The sequence below is a fragment of the Natrix helvetica genome (genome assembly GCF_964273705.1).
Source record: "Natrix helvetica genome assembly, chromosome: Z".
Classification (NCBI taxonomy): Eukaryota; Metazoa; Chordata; class Lepidosauria; order Squamata; family Natricidae; genus Natrix; species Natrix helvetica.
This window is the reverse complement of record NC_138554.1, coordinates 121,782,105-121,796,992: the sequence shown is the minus strand read 5'-3', so window position 1 is coordinate 121,796,992 and position 14,888 is coordinate 121,782,105. Positions and strand designations below refer to the sequence as shown.

Below are 14,888 nucleotides of genomic sequence, written 5' to 3'. Positions count from 1 at the left end.
AATAATTTAACCTCAATCAATTAATGAACTGGTTCACAAAGCACAATTTTATGGCTTGGCACATTGAACTTTGGTGTTGGAGAAAGACACCTGAGACCACCATGGGCACTCAAGAAAATAAAAGCAATGGATCAAGGAACAAAACCAATCCAAAATCCTCCCTCCAGGCACAAATTATTCACATTGTACCAAGAAATAATGTGCTCTTCGAAGAAAATAGAGAAGACAAAAGAGCAAGAACCAGCAGCCAAGTGGTTGGATTCAGTTACAAAGCTATGGGTTCACCATAGCAACACCTGAAAGAACAGGTTATAGGTAGAATATCTATGTCAGTGTTTCCCAACCTTGGCAACTTGAAAATGCCTTCAACTTCCAGAATTCCCCAACCAGCTGACTGGGGAATTCTGGAAGTTGAAGTCCTGACATCTTCAAGTTGTCAAGGTTGGGAAACACTTATCTATGTGGCTCAAAAGGAGTCCAAAACGAAACAATCAATGCCTTTAAGGTGGGCATCGGGCTCAATAAAGCCCGGTTCCCGCCTGAGACGAACCAGACTCGAAAGGGGCGTCAGGGTGCGCGTGCGCGTGCGCGCGCTACCGACCGAGCTGGAGAGGCCGGCTTTTGTGAGGGGAAACACGGCATTCCATTCCCCCCAACCCCCAGGTTTACTTTTTCCCGCCCGTTTCTCCCCCTCCCCCCTCACTTCTCTTCCTCCTTCCACACCACGTGACGGGGGACCTGTGATGCCACCCTGCTAGGTCCCCTGCGGCTGGGGGTGGAGGGAATGGGGGGTGGGGCTTCCAGCCCAAGCCGCAGCTGGAGAAAAGGCGGAACGGGTGAGGGGCGGAGCTAGAGGAGAAGGAAGCCGCGGCTGCCACTCCGCACAACGCCGCGTCGGAGCCAGGAAAGCGGACCTGCGCCAGCCCCAGGGCTCTGATTTCCGGTGAGAAGGGGCTCTCGCGACTGAGGAGTGGGCGTCACCACCGCCCGCGGCCCCTTCCCAGCACGGCGATGCTTCGTGGTGCCCCCACCGCTTAATTGCGGGGGATGGAAGGAGCATCGGACCAACTTCCTCGTAGCCTGGGCTGTTCTCGCCCCACCTTTTACAACAGAGTCGCGCCGTTTCCCTCCGGGGCTGATAATGAGGGGTAACGCTCCCCCTTTTCCCAGGTTTTTTTTTTTTGGTGTGTGTGTGTGCAGCCGAGGATGGGGCTCCCGGAGAAATCCGGACGGCGATTAGATAGCGGGAAAGGGCTTCCTTTGCACTCCTTTCCAATGCGCTGAACCTTCTTCTTTGTGTGTGTGTGTCCGTGCCCCAAAGTTTGGGAAGTATGACGGGTGAGGTGGAAGGTCTGCACATTTGACCTGTGTGCGCTGCCTGGTGTTGCTCGCACAAGTGTCTTATTGGAAGTGGTGTTTTCTAGCTGTGTTGAGCTTACCCATTGTATAAGCCACCGGTTTCTTGAACCTGGAGGGTACATTTGGAGAAGGCTCTGAGCAATGGTAGGTGGGTTTGTGGATGGGGGGGGGGGGAAAGGAGGGGAGGGGGCGTTTCACAGTGTGTGAGTGCGGGGTTTCACACTTTCATCTTCAGTACTGACTGGGTTTAGCATGAAATAGTTTTGGCATCAGACTTATTTCTGGAAAATAGGTGCAGAGCATGATGTTTATTGTTTTTGATGGACAATTTTTAGGAAACCTTTCTTGATCCTGTGTTTTATTTTTATGAGTAGCTATCTAGCTAAATCTACCTACCTACATACGCACAAACATGCACATATGCATCAACACACACTCTCTTTCTCTCACACACACACACTGCAGTCTGGCAATGGCACGTGTTCCGGAGAGCAGAAAAGTGCCAGTTTCACTTCCTTTCCACTTGGGCCCAGGCATAATTCTGCCTTCTCTTTCTGTAGGCAATACAACCTGTTTCCGGAAATATGTAGAAACCCTGGTGATACCAGCCTTCATAGGGAGATTGCTTGTCCTGACAGCCAGTGTTGGCTTGTGCCGGAAGTGTTCACGCTTATGTTGTTTCTGCACGGAGTGGATGTCTTTCTTCTGCTTTTCCTTAACCTCTCTTGACAAACTTTCTATATAGAGAAAGATTCCAAAATGGAGAAATCTCCTTTTGTGTTGATTTGTCTTTAAAGGCAGGTTACTGCATAGAACATATTGCATAAAAGCTTCTGCATTGTTGTTAATATGCTATTTAAGAATTCCAGTACTGATGGTTAAATACATAATCTCATCCAGGATAAAGTAAGAAGCTTTGTATAATTTTACTTCATTCCATAAAGTATAATGCAAAATATGTATGTGGGGGACATCATAGTCATTGTTTTTAGTGAAAGGTTTCCATCCTGTTTATAAGAAACTTTAAAGTTTCTTTTATTTGCTTTGAATACAACATATTAGCCATATATTTTTGCTTTTTCAGATTAGACAAACAGATAAAGGTCTATATGCTTGTGAAATGTTATTTACCATTTAAAAATCCTGAGCATCCTAAGATGCCAAATCTAAATCCGTGGTCACCTTCCAAATTAAGGACGATTCTATTTTTTGAAAAGCCAAGTTGCTGGAGAAGTATGTTGAAAAAGAATTATACTGTTTTTTTTCCAACTGGTTTTGACAGTCCGTGCTTTCCATCTGTGATTGTTTTATCTTTATGCTCATTTTGAAACTATTTCATATGAAATTGAGTACAAATGAGTCATGCCAGCTGTCAAGTAAAATTCTTACGAAATTTTAGTGTGTAAAATCAATTTCTTTCTAAAAAATGTGAAAAGAATGTTGTTATGAAAATCACTGACTTGGTATTCCATAGTATGTTTGCTTTTCTGTCATGGTGACTAGAAACGCTGCTATCATTTCTCCAGACTTCTATGTGCTTGATAATTGTCAGAATTTTTTTTAATGTGAAATGTGGAAAATAATGCAGGCCTTTTGTCTACATTGCTCTGCTGGCTTGCTTGAAATGAGGCTATAGAAATGCAGAAAAATCTGCACAAGTAAAGTAGTTATGCCGGTGGGGGTGTATTTTGTTCTCATACACTATGTACCCAGAAATCGTGGGTTTAATGGAAATGTTTCTCGGATGCTGACAAGTCACAACATAAGAAAAAATGCCTATTGTTATAAAAGCCAATTCATTGGTTTTCACTTCATCTGGCCTTCAGCTGGTAAGATCTTACAACAAATGAAAATCAAAATGTCTTCTAACTACAGCTTCAATGACTAACTTTGTTTGTCTGACAACATCATTAATGTGTTCATTACAGCTGTAGAAGATAATGCTTGCCAGCACAATAGTCTGCAGTTCAAAAAGCATATTATTGTGTTGCCATTGTGTGTGTGTATATATATGTGCGTATAAAATAAAGGCCAAGGTGGTCCCAGTAGAGGCAGAAGCATTCGGGGCAGTGATGTCTAAATTCAGATTATTCCCAGAAACAAAATCAAAGCTCACTGTCAGGAAGAATGCTGTGCTAAGAACAGCTAAGATGCTGCACAGAACCCTCCCAGGCCTTTGATAGAGGACCTGCAATTGAGGAAGATACGAAGGGAATACACACACACACACACACACACACACAGTAGGCATGTCTATGAGACATAGATAGTATCTATTGTCTAGTCTCCAGTAGACTAGTGTTTTTAAATTTTATTTCTTTAAACCTTGTAAGGTTGATAATTTCTTTAGTTAACTTAATGCTGTCAACATCACAAATCAGCCAAATGCAATGGATCTAAACATGTCATACTTTTATAATTTTCTTTTAAAATTTTTGAAGTGTACTGTTTCCTGAAATGTATTGTTTTGAAAATTAAATAGTGTGACTTCTATGTTGCTTCTAGGCATTGTGTTTCAGACCCCTCACTGACTTGCATTAGTTTAATACAGATAGTCCTCGATTTAGAACCTCAAAATTTATGTTGCTAAGTGAGAAATTTGTTAAGTGAGTTTTGCTCCATTTTATGACTTTTGTTGCCATATTTGTTCAGTGAATCACTGCAGTTGTTAAGTTAGTAACACGGTTGTTAAGTGAATCTGGATTCTCCATTGATTTTCCTTGTCAGAAGGGCACAAAGGGTGATCATATGACCCTGGGGACACTGCAACTGTGATAAATATGAATAGTTGTCAAGCATCCAAATATAAATCACATGACCATGGGGCTGCTGCAACAGTCATAAGTGTGAAAAATAGCTTTAAATCACTTTTTTGGAACTTTGAACAGTCACTAAATGAACTGTTGTAAGTCAAGGACTACCTATACAATATGAATTTTAAGAACCCCTTTTTCAGTGACTAATACATCTATTTGATAAATGGGACATATTACTTATACTTATCATTGAAATTAAAATAATAGAGTACTAATTTTTACAGCATAGTTCCATTCCATTTAACACACACAAATAAGCTATTATATGCTTGTTTGTCTTTACCTTAAAATATTATATGAACTTGGCTATTATTGATTTAAAATCATGGTTTACATCTTAACGTAACAAATAATGACATGAGCAGCTACAAGCACGTACATCAGTTGGATCTTGAAGCTAGGAATGAAGCTGGAGAACCTGGGTGAGCTATTTTAATCCATAAAAGAAATGGAAAAGGAAAAAATGATAATAGTGCAGGAGAATCAGTGGATTTGAAATTGCTGAAGAAATTTGATTTTAGACTCATCGCTATGTTACCTGTATGATGGACACTAGTAAGGGATAGATTCTTTGTCACCAAAATTGTGGAATGTGGTTAACTAAAACATGTTGAATTTGATCAGGAAGGACTTGAATCATGTGAGAAAAGAAGGCAAAACCTCAGAACTAACGAAGAGTAGAAAAATACAGGATTAGCTGGAAAAATAATTAAACTGAGCTTTTTAAAATCTGTAATAAACCACAAACAACATTCCTGTAGAGGTCATAGTCTTCATTATCTGAGGAATTATTTAATAAGTGTGACAGATCTGATGGAATGATTCCCATAATTGAAATATAGCAACCAAAGGCTACAACTTATTCAAAAGCAGCAGAAGCAACATTAAGAAGGAGTTGTACTGTATGCTAAAAAATGTATCTCTGCATGAAATCAAAGGGAATGAATTTGGTGGCAATGGTGATTAAATCTGAGTTAATATAAGCGGGAAAGGAAAAGTGAATATTTGAATCCCACGGCCAGCTAGTTTATATCCTGGGCTTTCTGATGTTCTGACTAAATCTTTTTAAATAAATCCTAAATCCTTGAGAAATTCTAGAAAATGGGCAAAACAGAAACTGGCTTGGGTAGATTGATCCTGCCTTCTAAAAGGTGAAAAAGGAAGGTTTCAGGAACTCTAGACCAATGAGTCTTCTATTGATTACTGGGAAAATTCTAGAGCAGATCATAAGATTGAGCTGTAAACACCTTCGAAGCACAGTGCTATAATTTGAAAAAGTCAGCATGGGTTTGTTAAGAACAAATTTTATGAGATTTCAGTTATTTTATTTTTTATTGGGTAGTTTGATTAGATAAATGGATTTATAGTTTCTGAATAGAGGAATTTTTCTTTCATTGTAACCAAATTATTACTCCTCCCCCTATGGCTTGGTTCCTATATTAATTACTTTGTGGCAATGCTCCCCACTCCCTCCCCCCCCCCCCCGTATTTTCACAATCTGAATGATTGAATACAATTTGTGCTGATTTTCATTTTGCTAATTCATCTGTTGTATTATTATTTGTTTTTAATTTACCCTGGTTATTTTTGTTTTAAAGGTAATATAAAAGAAAATATAAAAATGGCTTAGGGCAGATTATGCAGTAACCGTGTGAGACATTTCTGAATCTGGTCAGTGTCCAAATAGACTGTAGGTATAGATAAATAAATGTAATCTAGAAATTAAGAAGATTGAAATGGCAGGTCATGATCCATTTATTTCAACAAAATACTGCATTTGATAACATTTAATAACTTTGATCTTCACCAGCTGCTAAAATGCTTTATCTTACTTTGTTTTAATAAGTATATGGGCAGTATAAGCAAGATGGATACAAATATAATCTGTAAAGGAATATTATGGCATTTCTTACCATTTTATATATATAAAAATAGATTCACTGATTCCAATAATTATTCATGATATGTTACATTGATAGAATAGTTTCAGGAAAATAATAGGTACTACTAAATTTCAAAATATATTTATAAAGAGATAGTGACCATAAGATTAAAATCAAGATAGTTGTTCTTTCATTCCTCCTAAGATATAGTATTACCTGGGCTAAATAATTTGCTAGATAAGTTAAGAGATTGTCTTGAACTAAAAAACAGAATTTATTGCAGAATTTATAATAAGTAATTTAAAGGATATGCACTATAAATTTTCTATACCATTTTTTTTAAAAAAAACTAGAACACTTAGGAAGCTTAATATACTTTTTACATTTAAATTTACAAATGTAACTATTATTTTTCTTAAAACTATGCCACTCTTTTAAGGTATTTTAAAATCAATACTTTTAAGTTATTTTCACCACTTTTTTGTTAAATTTTAAATAGTGTAATGGAATTATTGTGTATTCATATCATACCATATGCATCTCCACAAAAATATTAATTACTATTAAAATCATACCAGTTAGAATTTTTCCATAATGTTCATATTTCAATGCTATATTCTGGACTTTTAAAGGAAAATTCAGATATAAGTAACACACGAAGTAATAAAATATTTTAGTTTTGTTTCTTAAATGTAAGGTGCAGATGCTGAAACCAGTCTCCGTAAGTTTATACCTTAGATTTTTTTTCTGGAAAAATAGGGGTTTTTTGCCAAGGAAACCCAAATCTCCCAACAGGGAGATTTATCTGAACAATTTGGTAAGCTAATTTCTCCCAAATATGAGATTTGTCAGAGGATTCTAACATATAAATAATCTGAAGATCACATTTATTATATAATCATATTGTAATATTTTTGCATTTTTTGTAGGTCTTCTAAGAATCAGGAGGAAGAAACACCATGTGGCTTAACCTTTCACTTGGAAACATAGATTTTTAAAAGAGATGGCTGACAAAGCTGGGAAAAATCTTTCAGGCCCACTGTTCATTGAAGTTGAATATGATTATGAGTATGAAGCAAAAGACAAAAGGATTGTGATAAAACAAGGGGAGAAATACATCTTAGTAAAAAAGACTAATGATGACTGGTGGCAAGTCAAAAAGGATGAAAATTCCAAACCCTTCTATGTGCCAGCACAATATGTTAAAGAAATAGCCCGCAAAGCACTAATGCCACCTATTAGGCCATTAGTTGGACTGCCAAACAACTCTCTAAAACTTGCACATGGCTTGCAGAGGTCAACAGAAAATGTGAATACATCTCCAGACCTTTCAACTTCAGGGAAATCGTATCTAGTTCAAGCTCAGGATGCCAACCAGAATCTGGGACCAAACAGTAGCCCAGGTCAGCATACTGGATTTAGCATAGAACTTGCCCCAAACAATGGGAAGTTTAATGATTTACAGTTTGTTAAAGTTTCCAATCAGAACGTGAACTTATCTGGGTCTCGCTTTCATTGTTCAGAATGTATGGAAACTGAGAAGACCAGCTTCTTGCAAGAACAACCCTGTGATTCTGTAGGAGAAGGATCAGAAAAAACCCACCAAGATTCAGAGTCTGGAGATGATCTCAGCAGCAGTTCCACAGAACAAATACAGGTAAAATGAGGTCCACTGCAGTAAATCACCAATTCAATAAACCTTTTTTCTTGATAGAAAATATGTAAGTGAACTAAAATGACAGGCCAGACTTGCTCTATTAGTGATCTATAATAGAAGATTTGAATAAATACGTTTTGCTTCTAGTTAAGTAACTTTTTCTTTGTGATATTAAAACTTTGGTGTTGGTTTTATGTGTGTGTATGCGTATCTCTCTGTATTCTGTCAATTATGATTTCTAGAATTTAATTCTTTTTACCAAAGCAGGTGTCAACAGTTGATTGATCCTGGAAAACCTATGCAAAATCAGCTAAGATTTCAATGGAAGACAACTGGGGGCTCAATATTTAACCTTTGAGAAAACAATAGCTTCTAAGGGGACGGATGGACAAAAATGATGAGATAGTAGTCCTGGCAGCATAATCAAGGCTCTATCCCCTTGTAGATCCAATGTGGAGGGAATATATCCTCTAGTTTGGATATATTGGTATAGCTAAAGCTTTGCATTCCGTTAATTTTAAGACACTGCAAGATTGATAATGTTTTAGTACTAATATCTAGAGCAAGCAAAAATACAGCTGAAAGGAACTTTACATTTAAAGTTTGTGGAAGAGTAGGAAGTTGTAGGTAATTATAGTGCCATGACACGCTGCATTTAAAAGCCATGTGACAAGCAGCCTGATTAAGCCAGAATTCAAGCAGAACTACATATTACTTTGGCAAGTGCATGTTCCAGGCTTTTTTCTTTCTGAAATAATAGAGGAGTAGAAATTGATTACTTGAAGAACAGGTACTTCCTATGCCTTCAAATGCTCTTCTAGAGATTCTGTCCCCAATTCGTACAGGTTTCAGTCTGGAAAGTCAAAGATGGCAAAACATGGACTAGAAGATCATTTGTAATAAGAAAGAAGATACAAAAAGAGTTGTATTGCAACTATTCTTACCTTGTTGTATTAGGGCAACACAAAGAAGTATTTTGCAGGTTTCAGGGAAGTGGATGTAAATGCACATGGATGCCAATGTCAGCTTTGGAATCATCCCCATAAGCCTTGCAAAATATGTAATTGTCTTAAAACCTTAACTGATGACAGGCTCCATACTCCTGTCATCAGTTAAGGTTTGGGTATGATGAAACAAGACAAAGTGGATAGTTCTGGCTCCTGTGGAAGTCATGTGTATATTTGTATGATTATATATTATCTTCTTGCAGATTCACTGTGTGCAATACCTGTAAGAAATTAGTGTCCTTTCGAGTGATAGCAGAGACCTTCTCTTAACACAATATCATAAATTTTCTATATTCACTAAAACCTGAATGATCTTTGTGGTGATTTTCATTTTGGATGGTATGGTTCTTGTGGATTTGCGAGATTGGTTCATGGTCTGAGATCCTTCTGAATTCAGTATAGATATTAAGCAGTTCTATAACATTTGTGGGAAAAGAGGCCTTTTTTCAGCTTTTGCTAATAAACTAAATATACCTTTTCCTTAAGAAAAGAAATCTTTTGCCGGTGATAACACATTGCTATCCTCAAGCTTTCATTGTGGCAGCATGCATTACGTGGGGCAGGACTTGATAAACTGGAAACTGAATGTTGTTAGTCAATAACTGTGATTGCCAGTTAGTTTCTAAATATATTTGTTTCAGCATTGTCATTATGGTTAGGGCCAAGTTACCAGTAAGGCTGCTTGCCTGCCTTCTACTTTTAAATACACAATAGAGCATTTTTTGCAGGTCTCACTACGGGCACATTAATTTTGCAGATTGTTACTGCAGAGGAAGAAGACCAGCTCTTGCTGAAATTTAGGAGAAGACTTAAAAATATTTCATAATGTTTTATGACTTTTACAGATAATTTTGATGTTGGCAGAATGATGAGGCATTTTTATATGCCTCATCATTCTGCCAATATCAAAATTATCTGTAAAAGTCATAAACCATTATGAGATCTTTTTAAAATCTCTTAAATTTCAGCAAGACCATTCTCATCTCTAATTGTTTTAATACATCATGGTAGTGCGCAAAGGTATTAATGTTTTTATGATATGTAATACAATTTGTTCCTATGTCATCTGGTAGTTAATTTCCTTCCTATTGACTGTATTTGTGCTTAGAGCCATCACAAATGCTAATTATGTCAAAACTGTTGATGCTGACATATGGCTTTGAGGAACTGAGATGAGAACCATCCTTTACCTTATATCAAATGGCAGATGGTAAACCCTCTTCTGTCACAAATAATATTCTTGATAAAATTGATGGATTTGAAAGCAGAGAGATTTAAGTACCTACAGTAATTAGTTTATTCTCAGTTATTCACTATATTGTATTTTTGCACTTTTTGTTTCATTTATGTAATGATATTTTGGTTCTTCTGTATTTATTGTACAACATTCCTTTCCCTCCCCCCCCCCTCCCTCTCCCCTCTGGATAAATGGAATGTAGGTCTTTAATTTATGACTGTGGAACATGTTTATCTAAAGGTAAAGTTTGGTTTACAAAAATAAATAAAGACTAAGACACTATTTGAGAGATGAGTGTTAATAACTGTTTTCTGGCTTATTATAGACAAACCAATCCAATATTTAGTATGTTAAGCCTTGGTAGATAAGTTATGTACAGCTTATTAGCTGCAGATACTCACTGGTTGAGGCAGCAAATGCATGTAAACATTCTTATTGCTAAGCCAACCATATGGTTCACTATAGTGGCTGAATTGGCTTAAGGTATTAATGACTAAAATCATTAAAAATTCTATTTTGTGAGTTCAGTTAGAAATCATGCTAAAAGAAGTATTTTGAGCAATGCAAGTCTCATATGTGTGAGTCAAAATTTATATGGTTCCTTAATTATATGGATTTCTTAAGAAATGCATATTTGCAAAAGAATATTAAATTATTTTGTTAATTTATTTTATTGACTTGAAAAAAGAAATGACAGAACTCAAAGAAGAACTCAGAGACTTTAAAAATTATGTTGCAGAAAATAAACAAAAGATTTCGGTGTTAGAGGAGGGAGCGACTGGACTGGGGGAAGAAATTAAAACAATCCGGAGGGGAAATGCAGACTAAGAAATGCATATTTGCAAAATAATATTAAATTATTTTGTTAATTTATTTTATTGGTTACGATTATGATTTATATTGTATATCATTCCAGGAAAACCAAATTCTTAACTTTTTGTTGTTCAGCATTGGCACTTACCTTTAAAATTGGTCTTTGATTGCAGTTTATGGCATATTGGCTAAAGTGTTCCCTAACACGTGGCCCCAACATTTTGGGCACCAAGGACTGGTTCCATGGAGAGAGGTTTTTCTGCGGACCGGTGGGGGTGTGATTTCACATGCTGCCTGCATCTTGCAGATGGGGCTTTGCTTGTTTGCGCGACCAGGTTCTGACATGCCACAGACTGGTGGTGGTCCATGGACCGGGAGTTGGGAACCCCTGTTCTAACAGCCCTAATCCTTAGGAGACAATTTTACATATGGTGTAAGAATGTCTATGGAGATTTTCACTCATCCAGGTTATGATTGCCCAAAAGGTGCTTTTTCAAAAGGCAACTGGCCTTTCCTTGTTTTTCCTTGAAGACGTTTCGCTTCTTTCCAAGAAGCTTCTTCAACACAACACAAGCAAAACGTCTTTAAGGAAAAACGAAGTCCAGTTGCCATTTGAAAAAGCATTTTTGGAGTAATGAGTAAGAATAGTAACCTTTTCTATAATTTCTGTGTAAAAAAAATAATGTGAAATGTATGATTGATCAAAGTAGGCCTTTCTGCTTATGACCATGGCATACAACAGATTTTGACTTCAAATGCAAGACAAATAAAGGGTTAATTTATCTTGCCATGGAAATAAAATAAAAATATCAATATCAGTTTATTCATTCAGATTCACGAGAAAGGAATAGTTAGAAAAAAATGAATTATTTTGAGTGATTACAGTGAGAGATTGTGAGGATTATTGAAAGATACATTGTGGGTTCTAAATCTGAAACATTTCATTATTTGGTAGTATTAAAAATCTATCTTGGTGAAAAATGGACACATAAAAAAAGGAGAGGACTGGAAAAAAAAACTATACAGTCAAAATAGAATGACTACAGAAATAGAAAGCATGAGTCCTGAATGCAAAAGTATTCAATAATCTATCACAGTGTTGGCGAACCTTTTCGGCACTGAGTGCCAAAACAGGAGCGTGTGTGTGAGCCATAAACCAGAAGAGCAGCTATCCAGTACATATGCACATGCTGGGAAGATGATCTTCCAGTTTCATGCGCATTGGCCACCTGGTCTTCTGGTTTCTGATGCATGTGTACGTGCGAAGACCAGCTGGCAGGTGCACGTGCCAAAAACCAGAAGACCATCTTCCCGGCATGTGCACCGGACAGCTTCTCTTCTGTTTTAGGGCACTCCCCTGCGTCTGAAGACCAGGGGAGTGCCAGCGCACCAGAACCTGGAAGAGCAAATGGCAACAGTTTGCGTGCCCAGAGAGATGGCTCTGCATGCCACTTCCAGTCCGCATGCCATAGGATGCATGCTGGATAGATCGCCATCATGGATCTATCAGAATGCATTAGTATTAGTAAGGAAAGAGGATGTGAAAGCTGCTTAGTGCAGAGTTGCACAGAAATATGTGGTGCTACATGCTGCTGCGAAGAATGAAAAATAATGCTTAATGAAATGATGAAATGAAAGAGGTTGGGGATGAGAAAAAGTAATTAGTGACCGCTTGCTGGAAATATCAACTATGTGAGAAGGATTATATAATGTGTTTAGTGGGATAAGATTGAAACAGACAGAGCCTTTTTAATTGAAATCATTCATCAAAATATATATAGATGTACTATCTTCTTTAAAAGGCTTTTCAGAACAAAACATTTTCTTTCAGGTTGTTTATGTGTTGGTGATCATAAATGTTTATGATGGTCTCAATGTCAGAAAAAAATCAATAATAGAAAAAGGACTTTTGAGTTCAGAATCTCTTCTCCAAAATAATATTGGAGAATAATAATAAGTGAAGAAATTTGTACTTAGTTTTTCATTCCATTTTTCTATTGTCACAACTGTAAACTAATTTTAGGTTCTTACAGCTCTTCCACAATATGAGGAATATGTTTAATGAAATTAAATTTCCTCATAAATCTAAAATTTTTGGATTTATTAGAAACAAAAGAAAATAGATGTTAACATTTAAACAGTTGTAGGAAATTAAAACCCACTTCTCTCCTAGAAAATGAAATATTTTAAGAAATATTAAAAGGGCAGAATATTTTCCCCTAAAAGGGAGGCAGAAACTCATCTCCACCTTTGTCAATGAGCCATTAGGGCCTAGGACAGTCTATTCTGCATAACAAAGATCTACAGGCAGAGCTATAATAGGAATCCCAAAGCCCTTTCATTATATCACCAGCAAGGCTCAACCAAACTTGGACTCAAAGCACAGGAGCGGGAGGCCCCAGGGCGGCGCCCAACAGATGGCATAAAACCCAGAGACTCTCAGCAAGCTGGCCCTTTTTTTCTTCTGCAGCATCTTTTAGGCCTGTTATCCCCCTTTTCTGCTCAGGAGCTCAAGCCATGTGATCCTGTCCACCATTAAGCCATTCTTTCCCATGTTTCAGTGTCTTTTCCCCCACTTGGAACTGAACCCTGATGGACATTTCTTCTAACACAGTGTTTAGCAAAAGAAGAGTTAAAGTATTTGGGCTCTCGTGTTTTCTATTTTTAATCTAGTTCCTCTCTTAACATATACAGTACTAGTATTGATTTCAGAGCAAATTGCATGCTTATTTAATAAAGAGAAAAAGTCTCACAATGCAGCAATGATTAAAACACTACTGTTATGTGAGCTGCACTGGCTGCCGATCTGTTTCCAGGTTCAATTCAAGGTCATTATTTTAAAGCCCTTTATGGCATGGATCCAACATATCTGAGGTACTATCTTGCCCCAATGGGATTGGCCTGCCCCACTCAGCTGGCAGAAGAGGCATACTGCAGACCAGAGGGGTATCCAGCAGGTTCTGAACAGTTCTGGAGAACGGGTAGCGGAAATTTTGATTAGTTCAGAGAACCGGTAAATACCACCTCTGACTGGCCCCTCCCCATCTATTCTCTGCTTCCCGAGTCCCAGACGATCGGGAGGGAATGGAGACTTTACAGTATCCTTCCCCTGCCACGCCCACTGAGCCACACCCACAGCACCAGTAGTAAAAAAAATTGAATCCCCCACTGCCCATCAGCCAAGGAATTGTAGCTGTTAAGATCCAGGAGAAGAGCCTTTTCTGCCACGGCTTCTGCCCTTTGGAACATCTTGCTGGAGGAGGTGAGGTTCTCTAGGAAATGCCTTAAAACTTTGCTATGCCAGTTGGCATGGAGTCCTGAAGGATAAGCTGTAGGCTGGAGATGGCTATTGTAGTAAAAGAGAAGTTACCACCATCTTTCTGCTCTAAACCTGTGGTGGGTTTTTTTTTGTTTTGTTTTAATGTATGTTTGTATAATTGTTTTAGCTGTATATATTTTATTATGTTGTAAGCCACTCAGTGGCGCCTTGAACAGCAAGACGACCATAAAGTTGATAAATAAATAAAATAAAAGTGATATTTTATTCACATGTTTTTTTAAAAAAAAGCCTTAATCTTGAGCATTATAACTATGAACGGAGAGAAATGTGTTGTAGGCATTAGAATCATCATCAGCTGATTCAGAAATGTATCATAAATTTCCTGGGATGAATCACTTAAATGTAGCTGAGAGATCTTATGCATCAGTCTTATGATTTGTGCAAATGAGCTCTGCTAATAATCCTTGTATTTATAAGCATTTGTTGTTGGAAAGTACTGGGCAATTAGGTTTGGTAGAGAATTAATATCTCTTCATCTTCTGAATATTATTAAATATTTAGAATTTCTCATAGTTCATTGCAGGAATCATCTCTCTCCCCCCTCCCCCTTTCCCTCCCCTCTCCTTCCCCTCTTCCCCCCAAATAGATATATGTGTGTGTATACACACACACACACACAAAGAAATGGATTAAAATGTGTGTGTACACATATACATACACACACACACACACACACACACATTTCTGTATCCCATCTCCGTCAGTGAAAGATTCTGGACAGTGTGCAATGAAATGTTAGAATATAAAACAGTGCATATAAAAAAAAAACCTCAAAC

General features: G+C 37.5%; 1 protein-coding gene across 6 annotated transcripts in view; it reads left to right on the top strand.

The window, feature by feature from the left end:
• The first annotated feature begins 826 nt into the window (after nucleotides 1-826).
• ARHGAP12 (Rho GTPase activating protein 12) overlaps nucleotides 827-14,888 on the top strand; it is a 59,610-nt gene continuing 45,548 nt past the window's right edge. For 3 of the 6 annotated variants that reach the window (XM_081932638.1, XM_081932639.1, XM_081932635.1), the window contains exons 1-2: nucleotides 827-943; nucleotides 6,988-7,715. In XM_081932638.1, coding sequence (XP_081788764.1) covers nucleotides 7,062-7,715 — 654 coding nt within the window. In that variant the 5' untranslated portion in view covers nucleotides 827-943; nucleotides 6,988-7,061. Of the gene's footprint in view, nucleotides 944-973; nucleotides 1,149-1,435; nucleotides 1,504-6,987; nucleotides 7,716-14,888 lie in introns of those variants that run through there. The other 3 variants (XM_081932640.1, XM_081932636.1, XM_081932637.1) reach the window with 3 other exon arrangements.